The sequence below is a fragment of the Pterocles gutturalis genome, unplaced genomic scaffold (genome assembly GCF_000699245.1).
Source record: "Pterocles gutturalis isolate BGI_N339 unplaced genomic scaffold, ASM69924v1 scaffold2994, whole genome shotgun sequence".
NCBI classification, from domain to species: domain Eukaryota; kingdom Metazoa; phylum Chordata; class Aves; order Pterocliformes; family Pteroclidae; genus Pterocles; species Pterocles gutturalis.
The window spans coordinates 41,115-59,271 of NW_010135433.1; the positions used below are offsets into that span (position 1 = coordinate 41,115).

The following is an 18,157-nucleotide window of genomic DNA, read 5'->3' on the forward strand; positions in this document are numbered from 1 at the left end:
AATGGTTATTCCAGTTCCTAGCCTCTAGGTTCAGTATGGATCCCACAGTTTACACCACATTTCAAAGAACAGCTTTGGGTAAGCAAATACCATGACAATAAGGAAACTAAAAATTCCTGTGTGGTGCTGACCCCTCCTGAAGTGTGTTGCTTACAATTTGCACAATGTGAAAACGGAGGAAGACACAATTATTCATGTTCCTGTTATTTTCTAACAACACCGATAAAAAAATACCCCAAACTATGTGCTAAGATCTTTATTTCTGTTCTTTACTCATCCAGACGTGAAACAGATAGAGAAGGCGATCTTCTTGGCCTGCACCATTTTGTAAGGGCAAAGTGTGTGTGGATCACAACAGGTGAGCCAGAGAGAGAGAGAAAATGCTTCTTTGCATGTTATGTGTCCAGTTTGCAAATTGGTAATTCCAGTGGCAACACAAAGGAGAACTCCTACATTTAGTAACATTTATTTCTGCATTCGGTATCAAGTACATAAGTGCAAATATTCAGAGTCCATAATTAAGTCCATTAGGAACTACAGAGAATGTAATACAAATTGTAATAAATTTAACATGCTGGAACTTTCCAGTTGCCATACATGTAAATCAGCCTGTCAATCCCTTGCGACAAAAGTACTGGGTTTTGTTCTCATTTTTTTGAGTTATACAAAACTGATTACCATAAGTACCGATTACTGTTTATTTTATTTGTGCTGGAAAACACTAAAACATCAGTCTACAATTCTATATAGTTAATAAAGATGAATCCAACCAGCAACCCAGTGACGTAGAAGCAATTTTAACTATTGCATCAGTGCGCTAAGCAGGAAAGCCCCTAGCCACATGTGACATTAGAAGTTATAGAAGCAATGCCAATAGAAGAAGGAAAAACACTAAAAAAATAAAATAAAAAAAGGTCAATATTATTTAGGCTCTCACCATCATGCACTTTATAAGCAACACAAAAAACCACATCTAGTACACTTTTCTCTTTACTATACTTTAGTGCTTGACACAAGTGATTGCAAATATTCTAAGTGCAGAAGCAGCAGGGGAAAAGCACTGCTTCCAAGTTTTATGTTTCTAAGATTATGGTGTCGAGAAAAAAAAAACAATAAATTTGCAGTAAAGTGTAAGAACAGAGCTGTTTCACTCCAGATTCCCCTGTTCACTGCTGTAGTTGACGAATTTCTGATGTCTGCTTTACTCTGCCTTTCTCTTAGCACCTGGGATTTTAGCTTGAATCCTAGAAATAAAGAAGAAAAAAAAAAGGAGGATTATATGGTCAGGCAGCTATTCCATTCCAGTGGATACTCACTTAAGAGTCTTAGCCAGGGACAATCTCTTTAGCTTGTGTTTGGTGTGTTGTGGCGACTGGTGGACCAGAGTCCGTAAGAAGAAGGGGTGATGCCCCTCTGTGTGTTCTTACAGGCCCCTAGTTGTAAACGGCCCAGGTTTTGGTGGTTCATGTAACCACGGCATAAGTTCAGTGATGTTCTCCCCGCTTCGTTATTCTGCCATGGTCTATTGTCTGTTGGAAGCCAGGAATGAAGTTTAAACAAAGAATGTTTCAGTACAGACCCTCAGTCCTGCCCAAGGCTAAGGGTTTTGCAGAATCACAGAAATATTGTCTGGAAAGGACCTCTGGAAGTCTTTAAATCATCTTCCTACGTGAGGCAGGACAATCCCAAATGCTAAATCAGGTCAGCCACAGCTTTGTCTTGCTGCATCTTGAAAACCTCCAAGGAAGGATGTTCTGGCACCTTCTCATGTAGCCTGCTCCAGTGCTGTCCTAATCTCCTAGTGAAAATGTTTCTCCTAATGTCCAACATCAACATCCTAAGCTGGATTTATGTTGTTGTTCCTTGTTATATGCACCTGAGAAGAGTTTGGCTCAATAATTTTGTAACTTCCTATCAAGTACTTGTAGGCTGCTATGAAATCACTCCTCAGCTCCCTCCTTGCCAGGCTAAACAAGCCCAGTTTCCTCAGCATCTCCCTGTGGGTCACTTTCTCCCTGTGCCTCACCATTTTGTAACCTTCCATTGGATACCTGTTATTCAGCCAGCCTTTGCAAAAGCCATGGATGCAAACTGCTGAGACATAGGGATGTACCTTCTACTCCAGCCATTCTGCTTCATTAATTCTTGAGTGTCAAGAACTATACTTAGACCCTCATTGTGCCCTTGGGGATGCCAGAAAACCTTTTGATAAAGCCAATGCATTAGGGACTAGAGCAGACTGCATCAAAAATTTCATACAGGTCTTCCATCCGTTCCATGGTGGTTTGAAACACTCAAGATCATGGCAATGTGCCACTCGAGAAGCCAGCAATGTGCGCTTGCAGCCTAGAAAGCCAATAGTGTCCTGGACTGCATCACAAGAAGCGTGACCAGCAGGTCGAGGGAGGGGATTCTCCCCCTCTGCTTCGCTCTCCTGAGACTCCACCTGGAGTGTTGCATCCAGCTCTGGGGCCACAAACATAGGGCATGGACCTGTTGGACCAAGTTCAGAGAAGGGCCAGGAAGATGGTCAGAGGGCTCAAGAACCTGCTGTACAAGGACAGGCTGAGAGAGTTGGGGTTGTTTAGCACGGAGAAAAGAAGGCTCCAGGGAGGCCCTTAAAGTGGGCTACAGGAGAGATGGAGAGGGACTTTTTATAAGGGCATGTAGTGATAGGATGAGGGGTAATGGCTTTAAACTGAAAGAGAATAGATTTAGATTAGATATTAGGAAGAAATTATTTACTGTGAGGGTGGTGAGGCAGTGGCCCAGGTTGCCCAGAGAAGCTGTGGATGCCCCATCCCTGGAGGGGTTCAAGGCCAGGCTGGATGAGGCTTTGAGCAACCTGGGCTGGTGGGAGGTGTCCCTGCCCATGGCAGGGGGTGGCACTGGATGGGCTTTAAGGTCCCTTCCAACCCAAACCATTCTATGATCCTATGGTGCTTCCAGCTATTTTCTTTCTGTAACAGGGTGGTGTTCTAATTCCTACTCTGTTCATTAACGGTATTATTAACTCTAAAGGACAGAGTCCCTGAATGCAAAAACCCAGTTTTGGGGCAATCAGTGGGGAAGGGAATTAACACATTCCTTCTGTCTGTCTTCTCCAGGTAAAAGTCTGGACATCAGTCGCTGGTTGGGCTGCTCTGTCCACAGCTCCCCAAAACACAGGAGAGGAGAGAGAAGGATGCAGGGTCACAGCTCTGCCCCAGTCTACACTCAGATGACAAGGACTGTGTCCCTCCAGGGGTCCACCTTCCCACAGGCTCCTGCGTGCCAAGAGCTGGGGAGGACATCATTCACAGGACACATCATCCCCAGGACCACCCAGCTCTTAGCCACCCCCAGTGCACTGCAACTTCTGGTGAAGTCTGCTGCTGAACTCACTTTGCCACAACAGTGTTTATGTGGGTCCGCACCAGCCCCAGGTATTGATCGATCTGTGCCTGCAAAGAACAAAACGAGACCAAGTCAATCAAGCATCGAGGCAGAACCACGCAGAAACCTGAACTACAGCGTGCAGACAGACTTACCTGGTACTTGTCATATACAACGGGGAGAGTAAACATAGACACCACAGCTGAGGAGAAAAAGAGCACACTGTTATATTCCTGCCCATCAAATCCCTCCAGAGAAGAGACCTACTTCACACAGCAACAAACACGTATCATGCCGCTGGGTCAGCTGATCCACCAGGGATCTTTGCATTAAAAATGAACTTTGATCAAACCTCCCAAATATGAGATTTCCCATTGCTCTGGGACTAGTGGCTGCAAAACCATAAAACACGAATTAGTTCTAGCAGGAGGGACAATGCAGTGAGAATAACGAATATTTACTGGAAAGGGAAATAAAAGTTGATAGTTTAACTGTGGATTAGGCACAATGAGGACAGGCTGTTTTGTCTAAGCACAGATCACGAGGGAGTTAAAGTTAAAAATAGATTTTAAAAGAAATGTTGATTTTTACCCATTATCAGAAGAGTCAAGCCATTGAAGAGGGCTCCCACGTAAGTCAGCAGCCACATTAGTACTGCAAACTAAATTAAAGACAGATCATTACATCACCTCCAGTGTCAGAATAAGGAATTAGTTCACTTAACTAGCTAATATAAAAGCACATTAGCCTTTTTTTATGTGTAAGGGGACTTGTTAAGTAATGCATATTAGGAGTTAGGTACTTTTTCTGGGTGTATAAACCCCATTATCTGTTCTGCTGTTCACTGCTTCTCACCCTCTTAGCTGAGCTTTCATGCATATTTAGGGCTTAATTGAATACATTTAGGACTCTGCATTGAGCACGGCATAGGCAGATCTCTGCATCCAATTTTGATGATGGCAGGGGTCATTCTACAGGCTAATCACAGCCCTGCAGTGATAATGAAAGTGACTGAAAACTCTTGAGGCTGGGAGATGGGTACATTTTTCTAAAAATCTTTAGTAATTAGGAGCCTAACTCATGTCTGCTCTCTTAACAATCTTCCCTTTGCTCTGAAGAACACCTACTTGACTGTAAGGCTGAAAATAAATAATTATCTCAGCAGAGAGGAAAAGAAGACCTTTGTAACAGGAAATGCCACCATTACAGGAAATCCCAATTAACAGAGGCATCAGACGGGACCGCACCATTTTGTGGCAAAGTCATAGAAAGCATAATGCTGAAATGCTTCTAGAACTGCAGTGGAGCTAAGCTAGGCCTGCAACTTCTATAACTCCTGTATTACAGAACAATAAATTCAAATGCAGATAGACAAGCCTCTAAACTGCTGGAAGTAAGCAGTTGGGAAATCAAAAAGGAGAGCTACTTTTATATTTGGAGCTACACAAAACTAGGTTTTATGATGACACTGTCAACATGGGAAGCAGCGCTTTGAAATGTAGATTGATCCTCTAGAGATGGGTTAAAAATATTTAAAGCAATCCTACTTTTAAAGAATCCACAAGGTCCTGAACGAGAAAGAGTCTCCTCAGCTCTTTGACTGTGCTGTTGACGTATAGCTGGAGGCAGTCTGTGTATTTCTGAATCTGGTCCTGTGAAAGATTCATTTCCATCTCCAAGTAGGCTCTGCCAGAAACACAAGTCCAGTTACAAACCCAGCAGATTCACCTGCTGTTCATGCTCGTGCCTGTCTACCCCATCACTCCCTCCTCCCCAGACCTCATTTCTTTGCACTGGAGCAACCTGTCCCTCTTCCTGCAGGCACAGAGCCACCAACACACGTTGTCTTCGCCTGGCGTGACCCATGTCCCTGGACACTTGCAGGCTGCGCTGGGGCTGTCTGCCCCCAGCCTTGCCCTCTCCCCACACACAGTCTGGTCTTGATGGGATCTCCCTCTTTGCTTCACCTGAAGGAGGGTGCAATTCCTAGCTGGGGGCGGGTGGTTCCCCACAAACTTCTGTGCAACACTCCTGCTGCAGAAGGGGACATCTCCTCCAGCTGGCAGCCTCTCCATGAACAAAAGCTGGCCACATGTCACCTTCGGCAGCAATGTCCCCTTTCCTCTCCTCCATCCCTCCACCCACCCTGCACCTCCAAGCCATGCCCATGTGAGTCACATCTCAGAACCAACCCAAGTGAAACAGTAGGAGCAGCACCCCAGCAAGACCTTTTTTCAGTGTGTTTTTGCAAACCAGACTGGTTCCATGACCTGGTTTACCAACTTGTTGTCAGGGCAGAGGAGAAAGTATTGCTGCTCTCCTGGAGCAAACCACCCGGATCCTGTGGAGAGTGGGATGGGCACCAGCACTGGCACCAGCACTGTCACCTACGGTAATGAACTGCCACATCACAGCCAAGCAGTGACGGAGAAAAGATATAAATAGTTTCCCTCTGTGCCAAAAAGAGTGTGCCCAGAAACAACAGTCTTCCTGCTTGCAGAGATAATGTATTATTACTAGTTCTAATGAAACTCTTTTTTTCTCTGTTTGGTAAAAGTTTTCTGGATCTTTTGCATGTCAGGAAAAAAAATTCCCATGTCTCAGAGCATGATGGCTTTTGTGTTGGTTTTTTTTGTCCCCCAGGATCTGAGCCAATACAGCCTTGCAGCTCTTGAGACACCGAAAACCAGAAAAAAATTATTTCCCCTGCTATGAGCAAGAAAAGACTTTTATCTAGTATAAAAGCGGCAGCTAAAGAAATGTGAATTGCCACTGGGAATGGATCCTTTGCAAGATAAACGGCCCCTGGCCATGACTGCAAAACACTCACTTGAAGGGGTGGCCCTCGTCTGTCTTCTGCACAGCCTGTAGGACCGATTTGTAGATTCTGAAGCTAATGGTGGCCGAGAGGCCAGCGAGGGCCAGGTAAGCCACGACACTGACGACGCTGAACTGGGTCAGGGAGAAGAGCAGCAACAGGAGGCTGCCGAACACAATCCCCGTCTGCTTGATGTCACGCCAGTACAACAGGTCGATAGCTGGGGAGAGAAGACCAACATGTTAAAGGCAGGAGCTGGAAGGGCATCAAGGATGGGCACCATGGCCACGGCGATGCTCAGAGTCCTTGCAGGAGGGTAAAGGGAGGAGGGATGCTCCTGTGAGCAGGAGCATCAACAGGAACTCCTCAACAGAAGCAGTGAAGTGACTTCAGCGATGCACTGAGGAAATTACAACCAATGACCTACTTGAAATGCTGGTATTTCATGTCTCTGTGTCTGGGTTAAATAAGATGGATGAATATCTCCAGCTGCAACATGGTGGGTCTCTTGCAGCAGCAAGGCAAATGAAAACTGGGGTGTGTGTTGTTGGTAGGGCTGTATGGAATTTTTTACCCTAACTTGTATTTAGCTGCTCTGGAAACTGGATTTTGTTTTGGTTTGGTTTGGGTTTTTGTTTGTTTGGGGTTTTTTTTGGTTTTTGGGGGTTTTTTTGCAAATCCAAATGCCAAATGTTTGATTAAAACATTTTCAAGTTTTGGGTTCTGATAAACGAATTAGAAAGTTTGGGATTAGCCACAATAAACCACTCTCCCATTCATTTTGTTATTTCCCAAATTTTGAGACAGCAAAGGACTCCTGGTTTTACCACTGCTTAATAGTCACATGGGTAGGAAACCACTTTTCAGATGGGACCTTAAAATCCCTTTTTGCTACTGCAAACCCAACCATCTCCAAAATATTAAAAAAAAAAACCTTTCTGCTTATCAGATAACTTTCCTTGTCTGGATCCATGGGAGGTGTTAGAACAAAGCAAGTGCAAAAAAAAATTTCAATGAATGTATTTTTACATTTGTAAAGCAGTTAATTTTGACAGTGTTTTTCACCCAGTTTGTACTGTTTATTCCAACCTCTCTGGCAAACAATCTTACCATCAGGAATAGCCACTATAATAGAAAAATTTTATTAAAAGATTGCTGAATATCCGTTCCACAAAGGTGAATTTAATTTCTTTACACCAACATCCTGTTTCTGAGAGGACTCTTCATCCAGCCAAAGAACATGCTCGTGACAATCTGAAGAAAACAGCTTTGATTTCACACTGCACAAGTCCTCATGAACAGCTTGAACACACCACCAGCCAAACAGATTTCATAGATGCCACTTGTCAAATCATTCTGAACAAAGAGTAAATTAAAGAAAACTGCAATCTGTCAAAAAAAAAATCACAAATACAAAAAGAAACAAAATTAATCCAGCCTAGTAGTTCTTATCATCTAATCTCCACAAATGGTGAATCACCACGGCATGTTTATATAGCATGAGCTGTATTACTCATTACTATTACACATATTAGCGTTGCTTTTCAAGGTGATGGGCTTCGATGTAAAAACTGCTATTGTGTTACTGAGCTCTTTCCTCTTCATGCAATGTTCACATCCTACTATATTCTCCATCAGTATACACAATATAACAACTCATACTTTCAGTGCCATTGTTCAGCACTGGCTGATCATGAGCACACACGAACAGATCCATGGGCTGCATGGGAGCCAAGGGACAGCGTTTGGGGCTCCTGGGTGCTGATTTTCCAAATCAGAGACCAGGCCAGAGTCTTTCCAGATCTCCTTCCTGAAGAAACCCAGGTGCAGGGACTAGGGAATGCTGCAAAATGCAGTTACAGCAACGTCAGAGCATTCACCAGTATTGGGGAGGTTAGCAGCAGACCCAGCTGCTTTGCTGCAGGCAGCTGGAGCTCCACGAATTGCTTACAGTGTTGAGGTGCTGGAGTATGCGACTCGAAAACCATCCTTATAAAAGCACAAGCATGCAGTTTTGACCATTTTTGATACTCTTTTTCAGCCAAGGCACTGCAAAATTCTGCAGCACAGCACAGCAACTGATGTGCTTTCACCAGCGAGCATTTGGACAGGAGGTATTATTCACAGCCCCATCATTTTTGTGCTTAAAAATTCCTCTGTCACAGGACAGCATTCAAAATTTATGCAAATCTCACTTCCTGAGATACTTAAATTTTATATCACACAATACCTTCATGTTAAATGGAATGAGCACAGTTGAGATAGCTCAGGATGCTGTACGTGGAACATGATCTGCTGATGAAAGAAAAACTCCACACTCCAGGGAAAAACACTGCCTAGGACACAGGCAGTAGACAGACAAACAAATGAGAGCTGAGCCAAAAAACACAGAAGCCCACTTCAGTAGAGTTCCCTGAGTCAATCCCAACTGATGATGAGAACCAAAATGAGCAACTAAGCCCTCTCTCTAGGATCTTCTGCTCATATTCCTGCAGACTGGAAGTGGGCTGTATTCTCCCTCAACAAGGAAGATGCTGAACCACTTCTAATGATTGCACTTGATGAACTTAAAGATCTTTTCCAACCTAAACGATTCGATGATTCTGTGACTCAAGACAGCCTTGACCAGGTGTCTGTATATCCTGAAATTTGCCCTTTCTGCCATGAAATGACTGGGATATTTACTAAGCAGTATCAGGTAAGGAAAGACCTGCCCCAACTCGGAGTAAGATGGACAGAAGCCAAATGACACAGTTCTGGCGATATGTGCAAGTGCAAGAGAGGAGATGAAAAGGCAGCTGGCCTCTTTCACCAGCCAAATGAGACCTGAGAGAGAGGATTCCTGTGTCTTTTAGACCTGAGGCAAATATTCCCATGTGCATAGGAAAAAATGTGTGCCAGCTGCTAGGTGGAAAATCTCAGCACAGAGGAGGGAGATACGAGTTGAATGATTTTTACGTGGCTGTCCCGGTGCCCAGGTCCAGCCTAGGGACACAACCACCCCACCCACAGCCTGCAGTAGGTCAGTTAGGATTTTCAAGGGCAGGAATCAAATCTGCCTTCTCCTCTTCTCCTTTGCAGGGACAGCAAGCTGTGGCATTGCTGCTGTGTCCAGATGTTTAGGCAGGATTTGTTCCTCCTCCTCTCCCTTAGGAAAACTGCCTTGCAAAAGGGAGTGCAGGAGGGAGGTGAACCTCATGACTCCTTGGACAGGGAAGGGGGAGAAGGACAGTTCAGTGCTAAAAATCAGTGGAGACTTGTGGGGTCCAGCCATGGTTCCTTGGAGAAAGTACATTTTTGCCAACAGGCCTCAGGGATTTAAGCTGTATTGGTTCCCCCGGAATTTAAACACTGCTGAAAACACCTGAGCTATGTGTCAGAGCCATGTTTGCTCCTTCCGTTGCAGCTTCAGTCACTTCAATGGGTTTTACAGTATTTTTGTCCTACATTTCCTTACATAAACAAATCTCCCTTAAAAGCAGTCAGAGCTGCACTGGGAGCTGAATTTCCTAGCTGGGATCCTTTTCCTGGCTTCCTCAGGGTGCCATTTTCTCCTATAACCATTTACACCAGAGCAAAAGCACCTGTCACATGGGTGTCTGGCATTGCAGCTAGACACCAAGGGGCAAAGCCGTGAGAAATCTGCTCCTTCACCATCAGGTGAACCTAGGACTGGGTGCATCAACCCCCTCCACACCTTTTTTTAATTCTGAATGGGAGTGAAAATGACAGATCACAGAATCATAGAATGGTTTGGGTTGGAAGGGACCTTAAAGATCATCTAGTTCCACCCCCCTGCCATGGGCAGGGACACCTCCCACCAGCCCAGGTTGCTCAAAGCCTCATCCAGCCTGGCCTTGAACCCCTCCAGGGATGGGGCATCCACAGCTTCTCTGGGCAACCTGGGCCACTGCCTCACCACCCTCACAGTGAAAAATTTCTTCCTAATATCTAGTCTAAATCTGCCCTTTTACAGTTTAATCCAGATGAGGTTGTCCACAACATTTATGTGTCTGCTTTGAGTTTCATCTCATCCTATATTCATATAAAACTGATTAAGACATCAAACAACTCCTTCAAACACTTTCTGACCCCATGGGTTTACTGCCCTTCAACGCGTCACAAAATGCAGATGGTGGTCCAAGTCTTTGCTGAAGGGTAGCTGCCTGTTCCCTGACAGGAGATCCCTCATTGCATGAGTTAATGACATAATAATTAAATGCTTTGGTCAATCCTTAGTGAAAAGTTGCCCCATAGGGAAGGAATAAAAGGTCCCGGTGCAGTCCAAGGGTCCTGCAAGCACTGGGTGTGTCACAGATAGCATGTGTGCATGTGTGTGTGCATGCACAGTATAGCCCAGATCCAACTACAATGGCATGATTCTGAGCAACACACACTGAATATGCATGAGCAGGAGGCTGGTGCCACGTGAGCCTGTGGATGTGTGATGTGCATGCAATTGCACAGTGGGTCAATCTGCCCGGCTAAGCAAGTTATGCTTCCGACAGACAAAACACCGACTGCAGACCACCTGAGGTTTGCAGCCAGGATTTGCAAACAGGGTTTGGAAACCAGGCACTGAAATCAGCCTTGGCTTCATGGAGTTTTGTGTTCCTTCTGTTTTGAAAATCCCAACTGTAAAATCCTGATCATGCCCATTAACATGCAGAAGCTGTTCAGCTGTAGCTTGCCATGATCTCCCTTTAGCCTCCTGAAGGAGGGAAGTAGCCTCGGTCACTTTGCACTCTTAAACACACCAGAGCTCTGGCTCATTTGTGGAGGTATAAAAGGACTCTGGGTTTTGCCAGAACTGCCTCAGACTCAAAAGTACTTGTATTTGTTAAGGGGGACTTGCCAGCCATCTTTAAAACAGCAGTGCTGCAAATCACTGCAACAGCCTTTGAAGGATTTTTCTGGAGAAGCATGTCTGATGAGCTATTTATCTGAAACATCACCTGCCCATATGTTTTTTACAGACAGCAGTACTTTTAAAATGTTACTCAAGTAGACTTCTGTTTGAAAGAAAATGTTTTCAAGGGTGCCAAAGCAGTGTCTCGGCTATCTTGTATGGTATAACTTGATCTCCATTGGGTGCCAACCCCCAGACTAATGATGCACAAAGGTAAACTCTATGATACAAACAACCACTTGTTAATATGAGTAGCTGGTAAATACCTGTATTTGTGAGGCAAGCTAAAAGTAACCTCACAAATTTGAGTGCCAGCAGCAGCATGCAATGCTTGTGCCAGCAAGGAACTGCTCCTCAGTGCAGTGCCTGAAAGCTCCCCCAGCTCTCATCACAGCTTTCTGCAGAAAATGCTTCTCTCCTCAATGTTTGGCTTCAAAAAAGGGAGAAAGACAGACCTGGGGGCTGGAAAGGGCAATGCCGGAGGCAAGAGGTGAACAACTTGAGATGGCTGAGGTGGACAAAAGTAGTGATGCTCCTGAATCCATTCTCCTTGGGACCTGGCGGAAACATGAGGACTGGGCTCTGGTAGTTTCCGTGGTCCCCAGAAGCACCACGGTGTGGGGCGGCTGCAGCCCAAGGCTCCTGTGCAGAGATCCCAGAGGGAGAATAGAGGATCCAAACCAACTCATAGCTAAAATGTCCTCACACCTTCAGATGCCTGCATGGTTATGTTTTTGAAAAATACTTCTGTAAGAGAAAAAGGGATCTTTCCATTCCATGTGTTGAAGAAAGCATTTTAAGATGAAAATTAATGAAGATCAACTAAGCACAGACTGGACAATTCACATCTTCCACAGCTTCTCCCTCCCTTGCTCTGAAAACCTGTTCTCTCCTTCTGGCTTCACAAGTTTTTCCTCTACTGCAACAACTGTATGAAAAATGAATGTGCATCGAGCAACATTTACATGGAACTTAGGACAAAAAGTGTGTGCAAACCCCTTGTACCCAGCCTTCAAACGAGGCTCATGGGCCTTGATGATCAAATAAAAGGTTATGTTCTCTTCAGCATACTAATAACACCCTTGGATGTGATCAAGCTGCCCTCCCCACAACAGTGGTCCCATTGGGCCTCCTTAGGGGGTAAAATCAATGGGTTCTACAGCTTCATTCCCAGTGTAATATTAGTATTAACGAGAAGTGAGAAAAACCTGTCTACACACAGCCTTTATTTTGTATACAGCGTAATATTATGACTTCATAAATATAAATTAGTTCTTAAGTCATTTCTCAGACCTGCTGGAAGTGAAAAGATCAGGAAACATAATTTAAGAAGGGCAATCTTGTTTACAGCAATATTTGACAACAAATGCAACAAAGCTGTAATTCTTTTAATAGAAGTAAATATTGCTCCTACTCAAAGACAGTGTCAACCACAGGGTGCAGGACCAGGCCCTCTCTCTTCTCGCCAGTGAAGGATCCAATGTGGTCACTGCTCCCCTCCCCTCAACAGATCTGATTCAAATGAAATACAGATGGATACACCATTTAATGAGCAGTCTGATGACTTCAGGAGATTGCTGTGGTTAACAGCAGAGCCAAGACAGAATATCTGGGCTGTTTCATGAGGTATCTCTCCTCATCCTTTATCTCCAGCCTTGAGGGGTCTTTCTGTACTTCTTTTACCTCTTGTACACACTTTGTCCATTAACGTCCTGTCCTCAGTTCAGCTTTGTATCTTTATCATTCACCTTTCCCCAAGACTCAGCTTGAAAGTTCAGACCTTCTTTGAACCCAAACTCTGATGAGAGGAGACCTGGAGCAGCAATAGGGCCAGGGAAAAGGAAAGTCCTGATACAGGATGCCCTCCATGTTTTATCCTACTCCATCTGCAAGATCAGGCTGTGAGCAAAAAAGTATCGATTGATTGCCGCATGTGAGGCACCAGAGTGGGCTTGGGTAGACAGAAGAGGATTGACAATAAAAAATCAGCCCTACAACCATGCCACACACAAGCCTATTGCAGTACTATTTAGCATTATTATTATTGACATCATTGTTATTATTGTTGTTGTTGTTGTTACCATTTTCACATGAAAGATGCTTTAAGACGAGGATTTGACATAGTGGCAGGAGAAAGCCTCCTCCACACACTTCCTGTTTATCAAACCATACACCACTACCTGCCTTGGCCAGTTTCTATGGAGGATGCTATTTCTCTCACCTGAAGTGAGCAGAAACCAAGGAAAACAACTAGGGTCCCTGAATGTAGACCGTGAACACACATAATGCTACGGAAACATGAAGATTTTCTTGAGATGCTCCTAGACCACAATAACAGACCCTTCCTAAGTCTATATAAACATTTGAAAATCTGAAGATTTTCAAAATGAATGTCTCAGACTTATGTTGTTTGACGTGGAGAGAGTATCCCTTCTGACATCAAAAAAGCCTCACCAAAACTCACTTCCCAGAGACCCAAGGAAAGCAAAAGCAGCCCTCCAATGTTGCCTTCAGCTATTGCCCCATCATCACCCCATCATTACTCCTCAGGGAATAATTTATCTTACTTTTGGGGAATTTTCTCCTTATTCTGGCAATGAATGAATATTGTCCATCTATTCCTAAAAGTAAAGAAAAAAATTAAGTTCAGACATGGCACAGCAGGTGTGCAGAGCCCACTTTGGCAGAGCTACTGAAATCTCCCTGATTTTTTGATACCACCTAGGTCAAGGTGTTTGTTGGGATGGTCGTCAGTCAAACAGTGTGAAGCTCGTCTAAGAGCATTTGTCCTCTGACTTTAAGCTCTCGATCTTGCAGTCGTATTGCCATCAAAAGGAGTGTTCTTGAGGAAGGATTGATACAATTTCTGCTGCAGCGACAAAAAAAACCTGAAAGCAAATCTCAAAGTGGAAAAAATCTGCGCAAATTTCATTCAGATTTCACAGGAAATCAACTGTGAAATTAGTAATTTCCTCATAAGTTAGTGTAGATTTGTGAAATTATTTGCTAAATTGGTTACATCAGATGATGACTTGGTTCCAAGATTTTAGCTTTACCAAGGTCCAACATAAGAACCAACTACTGGGGCAGATCTTTAGCTGCTGAAAAGAGGGAGAGCTTATTTGAGCAAGACAAGCAGATCCCAGATGAAAGTTCAGCCCACAATACTTTCAGGAAAGCACTGAAGGTACCAACTGGCTGAAGTCATATTCTCATGATAATAGCTGCAACTAGACAGACTTCAGGACTGGCAATAAAATTATAGATTAATAGCATGCATCCATATTATTGCCATTGAACTTCTTTATCAGCCTTACAGTGGGGAACGTTGCCATGAATAGCTGGCGTAGTTTCTCAGCACCCTTTGGAAACCAGTTCATACATCAATCAAGCAAGGAAGCTGTAAACAGCTGCCAAGAAAATGCTAGTCAATCACTCCAGTCCCAGCGGGGTTACGTCAGCTAAATGGACTGGATGAAGTCTGCAGTGCTTTTCCACATTAAGTTATAATTGTAATAAGTTATAATTATGTAAGATATAAACCTAATATTTAGGATCATTTCTATGGATGGTTCACAGGCCTTTTTCTCTGGATCTTTCAGATTTTCTTTTTAAATAAGTCTTGCAGGAAGTTGAAGCTGCAGGAACAAGCGTGTCACCTACAATCACCCAAGAGCTGGCGTCCAGAAGAAATATTAGAAGGAATATTCACGGGGACCAGTGTACTGACATCAAATAGCTCCACTGATCTGGGGTGCCAAGACCTTCCTAGTCCAGAGAAACCCCTCCAGCACGGCACAGGGATGAGTCCTACTGAGCTGAGCTAAGACCCTGAGGAAGGCATGGAGACCTCCTCCACCACCTGAACCTGGAGGCAACCTCATCCAGCAACTCCCCTCTGGAAGCCACACACTGCGATGCATCCCGCAGCTGGCACTGGTGATATGTTGTTCCATGCAGACCCACATCAACCAGCATGCCCAGTCGGAGACGTTTCTCCGCACACTCATGCATTATGCATGGCTCCATCCCAGCCTACTTCCAATGCACCACCTTCCAGTGTGAAAGATGACTTGGGTGTGGAAGTCGGCTGCAATTCCTCAAAGCTGCCTATGATAATATTTTGAATGAAGCATATGCCCAGCAGGGGCAAATTACTCTCCCGCTCCCCCGAGGGGCTGTATCATGGTCTGCCATTGACATAATCATGCTGCACCTGCAGGTAAAACACATTGCAATATTTCTAAACGTATGTAGCAGCATCAGTTCCTTCATTGCAAGGAAAATAACAGTACGCAGATTTACTGGGGCAAAACTAAAGCTTCACCTACTGTCCCTGCAGCTTCTCAAGATCCCCACCCAATTTTACACCAATTGTAAGTACTATAAGGGCAAACCAATGATACAGCTAGTTGCAGGCTTGTTTATTAATTAAAAACTATTAAAAACCTCAACATTATTTTTCCATAATTTCAGTAAAAATACACTCCGTATTTACTGAGGTTTGTGCCTGCATCTGTTACGTTCACAGACATATTCCACAGTTTTCAGAGATGAACCATAATTCCATTGATAATGAAGTTGGCAAAATTATACAACTCCAGGTTTGCATGAAACCGCTATTCTGGGTTGAGACAGAGACTACATGAATAATAGATATTAAAATAATCAATGAACCAAGTCTTTAGTCTTCATTCTTCTGAATTTTAAATTCCTTCTATTTTATCTGGGACTGATCAAAGAATTTTGCTAACAGAAATAATATTCTATGACTATTTCATGTTTTCTGCAGGATCATTCTTGAATGATAAGGCATCACCCAAGAAAAAGAAAAAGATATGCAAATGATGTGGAAGTGAGGCAAGTGATTTATTCTATCTGTGTTGATTTCTTCAGGTCTGTTTTTTTTTTATTTTTTTTCAAATCAGCATGGGACATATTGTGTCATTTAATTTTCAGCAAATCTACCTCTTGGTTTCAAAAAGGAGAGCACAGAAGGAGAGAAAACCCACTATTATTATTAATCATTAATTAAACAATAGCAGCATGCCTTTTGTTATTCTCCCTTTTTTAAAATTTATAAATAAATATTATTTTTTTCTGAGAAAGAGGGTGAATATTTAGTTTGCCTCTAAACACAGGTGGTTCAGAAATCTGACTCAGCAAAATAATGTTTCTATAGGGATCAGCAAAATTTCGAGCCTTTTTGGAAACAAAATAAACAAAACCCCTAAACCCCACCTGACAAGGAAGTTTATCTGCAAAGCCCAGATGAAAAGACCCTGAAGTTGGGTTGTGGCTCTCCCATACAAGCTGAACGAACCATGCAACCCTATAGGAAACCCTCGCCCTTGATTAAGGTATGGAAAGCCTGAGATGCTGGAGGGTGGCATTTAACAGGTGCATCTGTTTACTTTCCAGCTACTTGTCTTCCTTAAAAAAACCCCTCAGACCATAAATACAACTAGGTGCTGAATTAAGATTGCAAAAATACCAAGCTCCCTAGAGACAAGTGTCTGTCTGAAAGATCTCCCCCTGCCCTCCCCTTCCCTCCCCAAAAAACACTTCAGGAAGGTTTCCTGGGTTCTGTTACATTGAGCTGTGTTTATGAAGCTGTCTGCAAGCATCCTGGACCCTTTAAGGAGATGATGCTAGAGCCTGTTGTGAGCATAAACATCATGTACTGGCTGTTCAGCATAAACATGTACCTTAAAATTAAAAAATACATTCAAACAAAGCCTGCCCAAAGCAGACAGCAGCCTGCCCGGCAGGATCAGCCGCTAGCTTTTCTCCCTCTAATCTGCCCAACGAGCAGCGTCACAGAGACCGTCTTTTATCAAAACAAAGGCTGGATGCTGGCTGGGAAGTGTGAAGCCGACTAAAAATGGCTGAAAAGCTGTCCGAGGCTCCTGGGAAGGTAGCCAGCCCCACCCAGCACAGACACCGACCCACTCAAAATAAGCTGAAAATAAACCCAAAAGGGAGATGCTATTGTTCCTCTCGCCTACTCGGCAGCAAGACAACATCACCGCAACATTTTGCCCCCGAACAGATCAGCAGGGTGCTTGAAAGCACAATGAAGGGATTAATTTGTTCTTTTTAAAGCAATCCTACAGCAAAGTAGGAAGTGGGTGGCAATGTTGCGGCCACCTCGGTGCTATGGCACTTCTCACCGAAGCTGCGTTTTCTTTGTGTCGACGCTAGGCTAAGCCCTCACCATGGGTGTGTCCGTGGGCAGGATGCACCGAGGAGCCCAACGCAACCGCCTGGAACCCTCGCGAGCCCGAGCAGGCACAAATTCCCTGTAAACCCATCTTTTCTAAAGCCCCGAAAGGTATGAAATCATGCTAGCCGCAGCCCGATGGAGAAAGTCAGGGATGAGAAATGATACCGCTAACGGTAAGGGTGGATGCTGTGGGAATGAGCTGAAAGGTGGGAAGGAAGGTCCTGTATCCTGGATGCTTTCAGGGTGAGCCAGCTGGAGATAGGAGAAATACATTCAAAGAATTAAGGGCTTTTAATCTTTCTTTCTTAAATTACCCCCAAAACAAAAGCTTCTCGGGGAGGGAGACAAAACAGCATGCAAAGGCCCACAGGTGAACAATGCAAAAATGGATGGATCCTGCCTTTGCCTCCTCTGACATGCAGTCCTTCTAGCATGCAACTCTAGAATAGATAGAATACCCTGACATTTCCAGTTGCTCCAAAGACAGTCCATCTTGGTAGAATCGGCACTGGCTTGCATCTCGGAGAAGCTGAGGAAATTGCCGGTCCCTTTCGTCGGAGGTACTGCGTTACCAGTCAGGCATTCCCGAGCATGGGTGGGTTAGCGGGTGTCGCTCCCGTCTCCCCGCTCGGCTCCGGACTGATGCTGTAAGCAGCACAGGCGGAGGGGGGAGGGCATATTGTACGCGCTGCGGTCTCCACTGCAGCAAATCAGCAGTGTGATGTGGTTGCCCTAGGGAGCAGGCTCCTTTCAAAAGGGGGATGCAGTCCCCTTTCAAATCAAAAGCTTGCGGCTTGGCGGCTTAGCTTCCTAAGCCATCAAAATGGTT

General features: G+C 44.3%; 1 protein-coding gene across 1 annotated transcript; it reads right to left on the minus strand.

Moving 5' to 3' along the window:
* Positions 1–450: 450 nt before the first annotated feature.
* RTN1 (reticulon 1) lies at positions 451–18,098 on the minus strand. Its single transcript, XM_010081870.1, has 7 exons — positions 17,787–18,098; positions 6,206–6,413; positions 4,923–5,061; positions 3,967–4,036; positions 3,531–3,577; positions 3,385–3,443; positions 451–1,244 (listed from the first exon to the last, which is right to left on the minus strand). The coding sequence occupies exons 1-7, from the start codon at positions 17,845–17,847 to the stop codon at positions 1,202–1,204; spliced, it is 627 nt and encodes a 208-aa protein (XP_010080172.1). The 5' UTR covers positions 17,848–18,098; the 3' UTR covers positions 451–1,201.
* Between the last annotated feature and the right edge of the window lie 59 nt (positions 18,099–18,157).

What these genes read in the sequence shown, in the direction of transcription:
- RTN1 (XM_010081870.1), bottom strand. Translation starts at nt 17,847, where the DNA reads ATGCAAGCCAGTGCCGATTCTACCAAGATGGACTGTCTTTGGAGCAAC. An exon ending in TTGTATATGACAAGTACCAG is followed by an intron (nt 3,444 to 3,530) that starts GTAAGTCTGTCT and finishes TGTTCTTTGCAG; the next exon opens with GCACAGATCGATCAATACCT. An exon ending in ATAAACACTGTTGTGGCAAA is followed by an intron (nt 1,245 to 3,384) that starts GTGAGTTCAGCA and finishes CTTTATTTCTAG; the next exon opens with GATTCAAGCTAAAATCCCAG.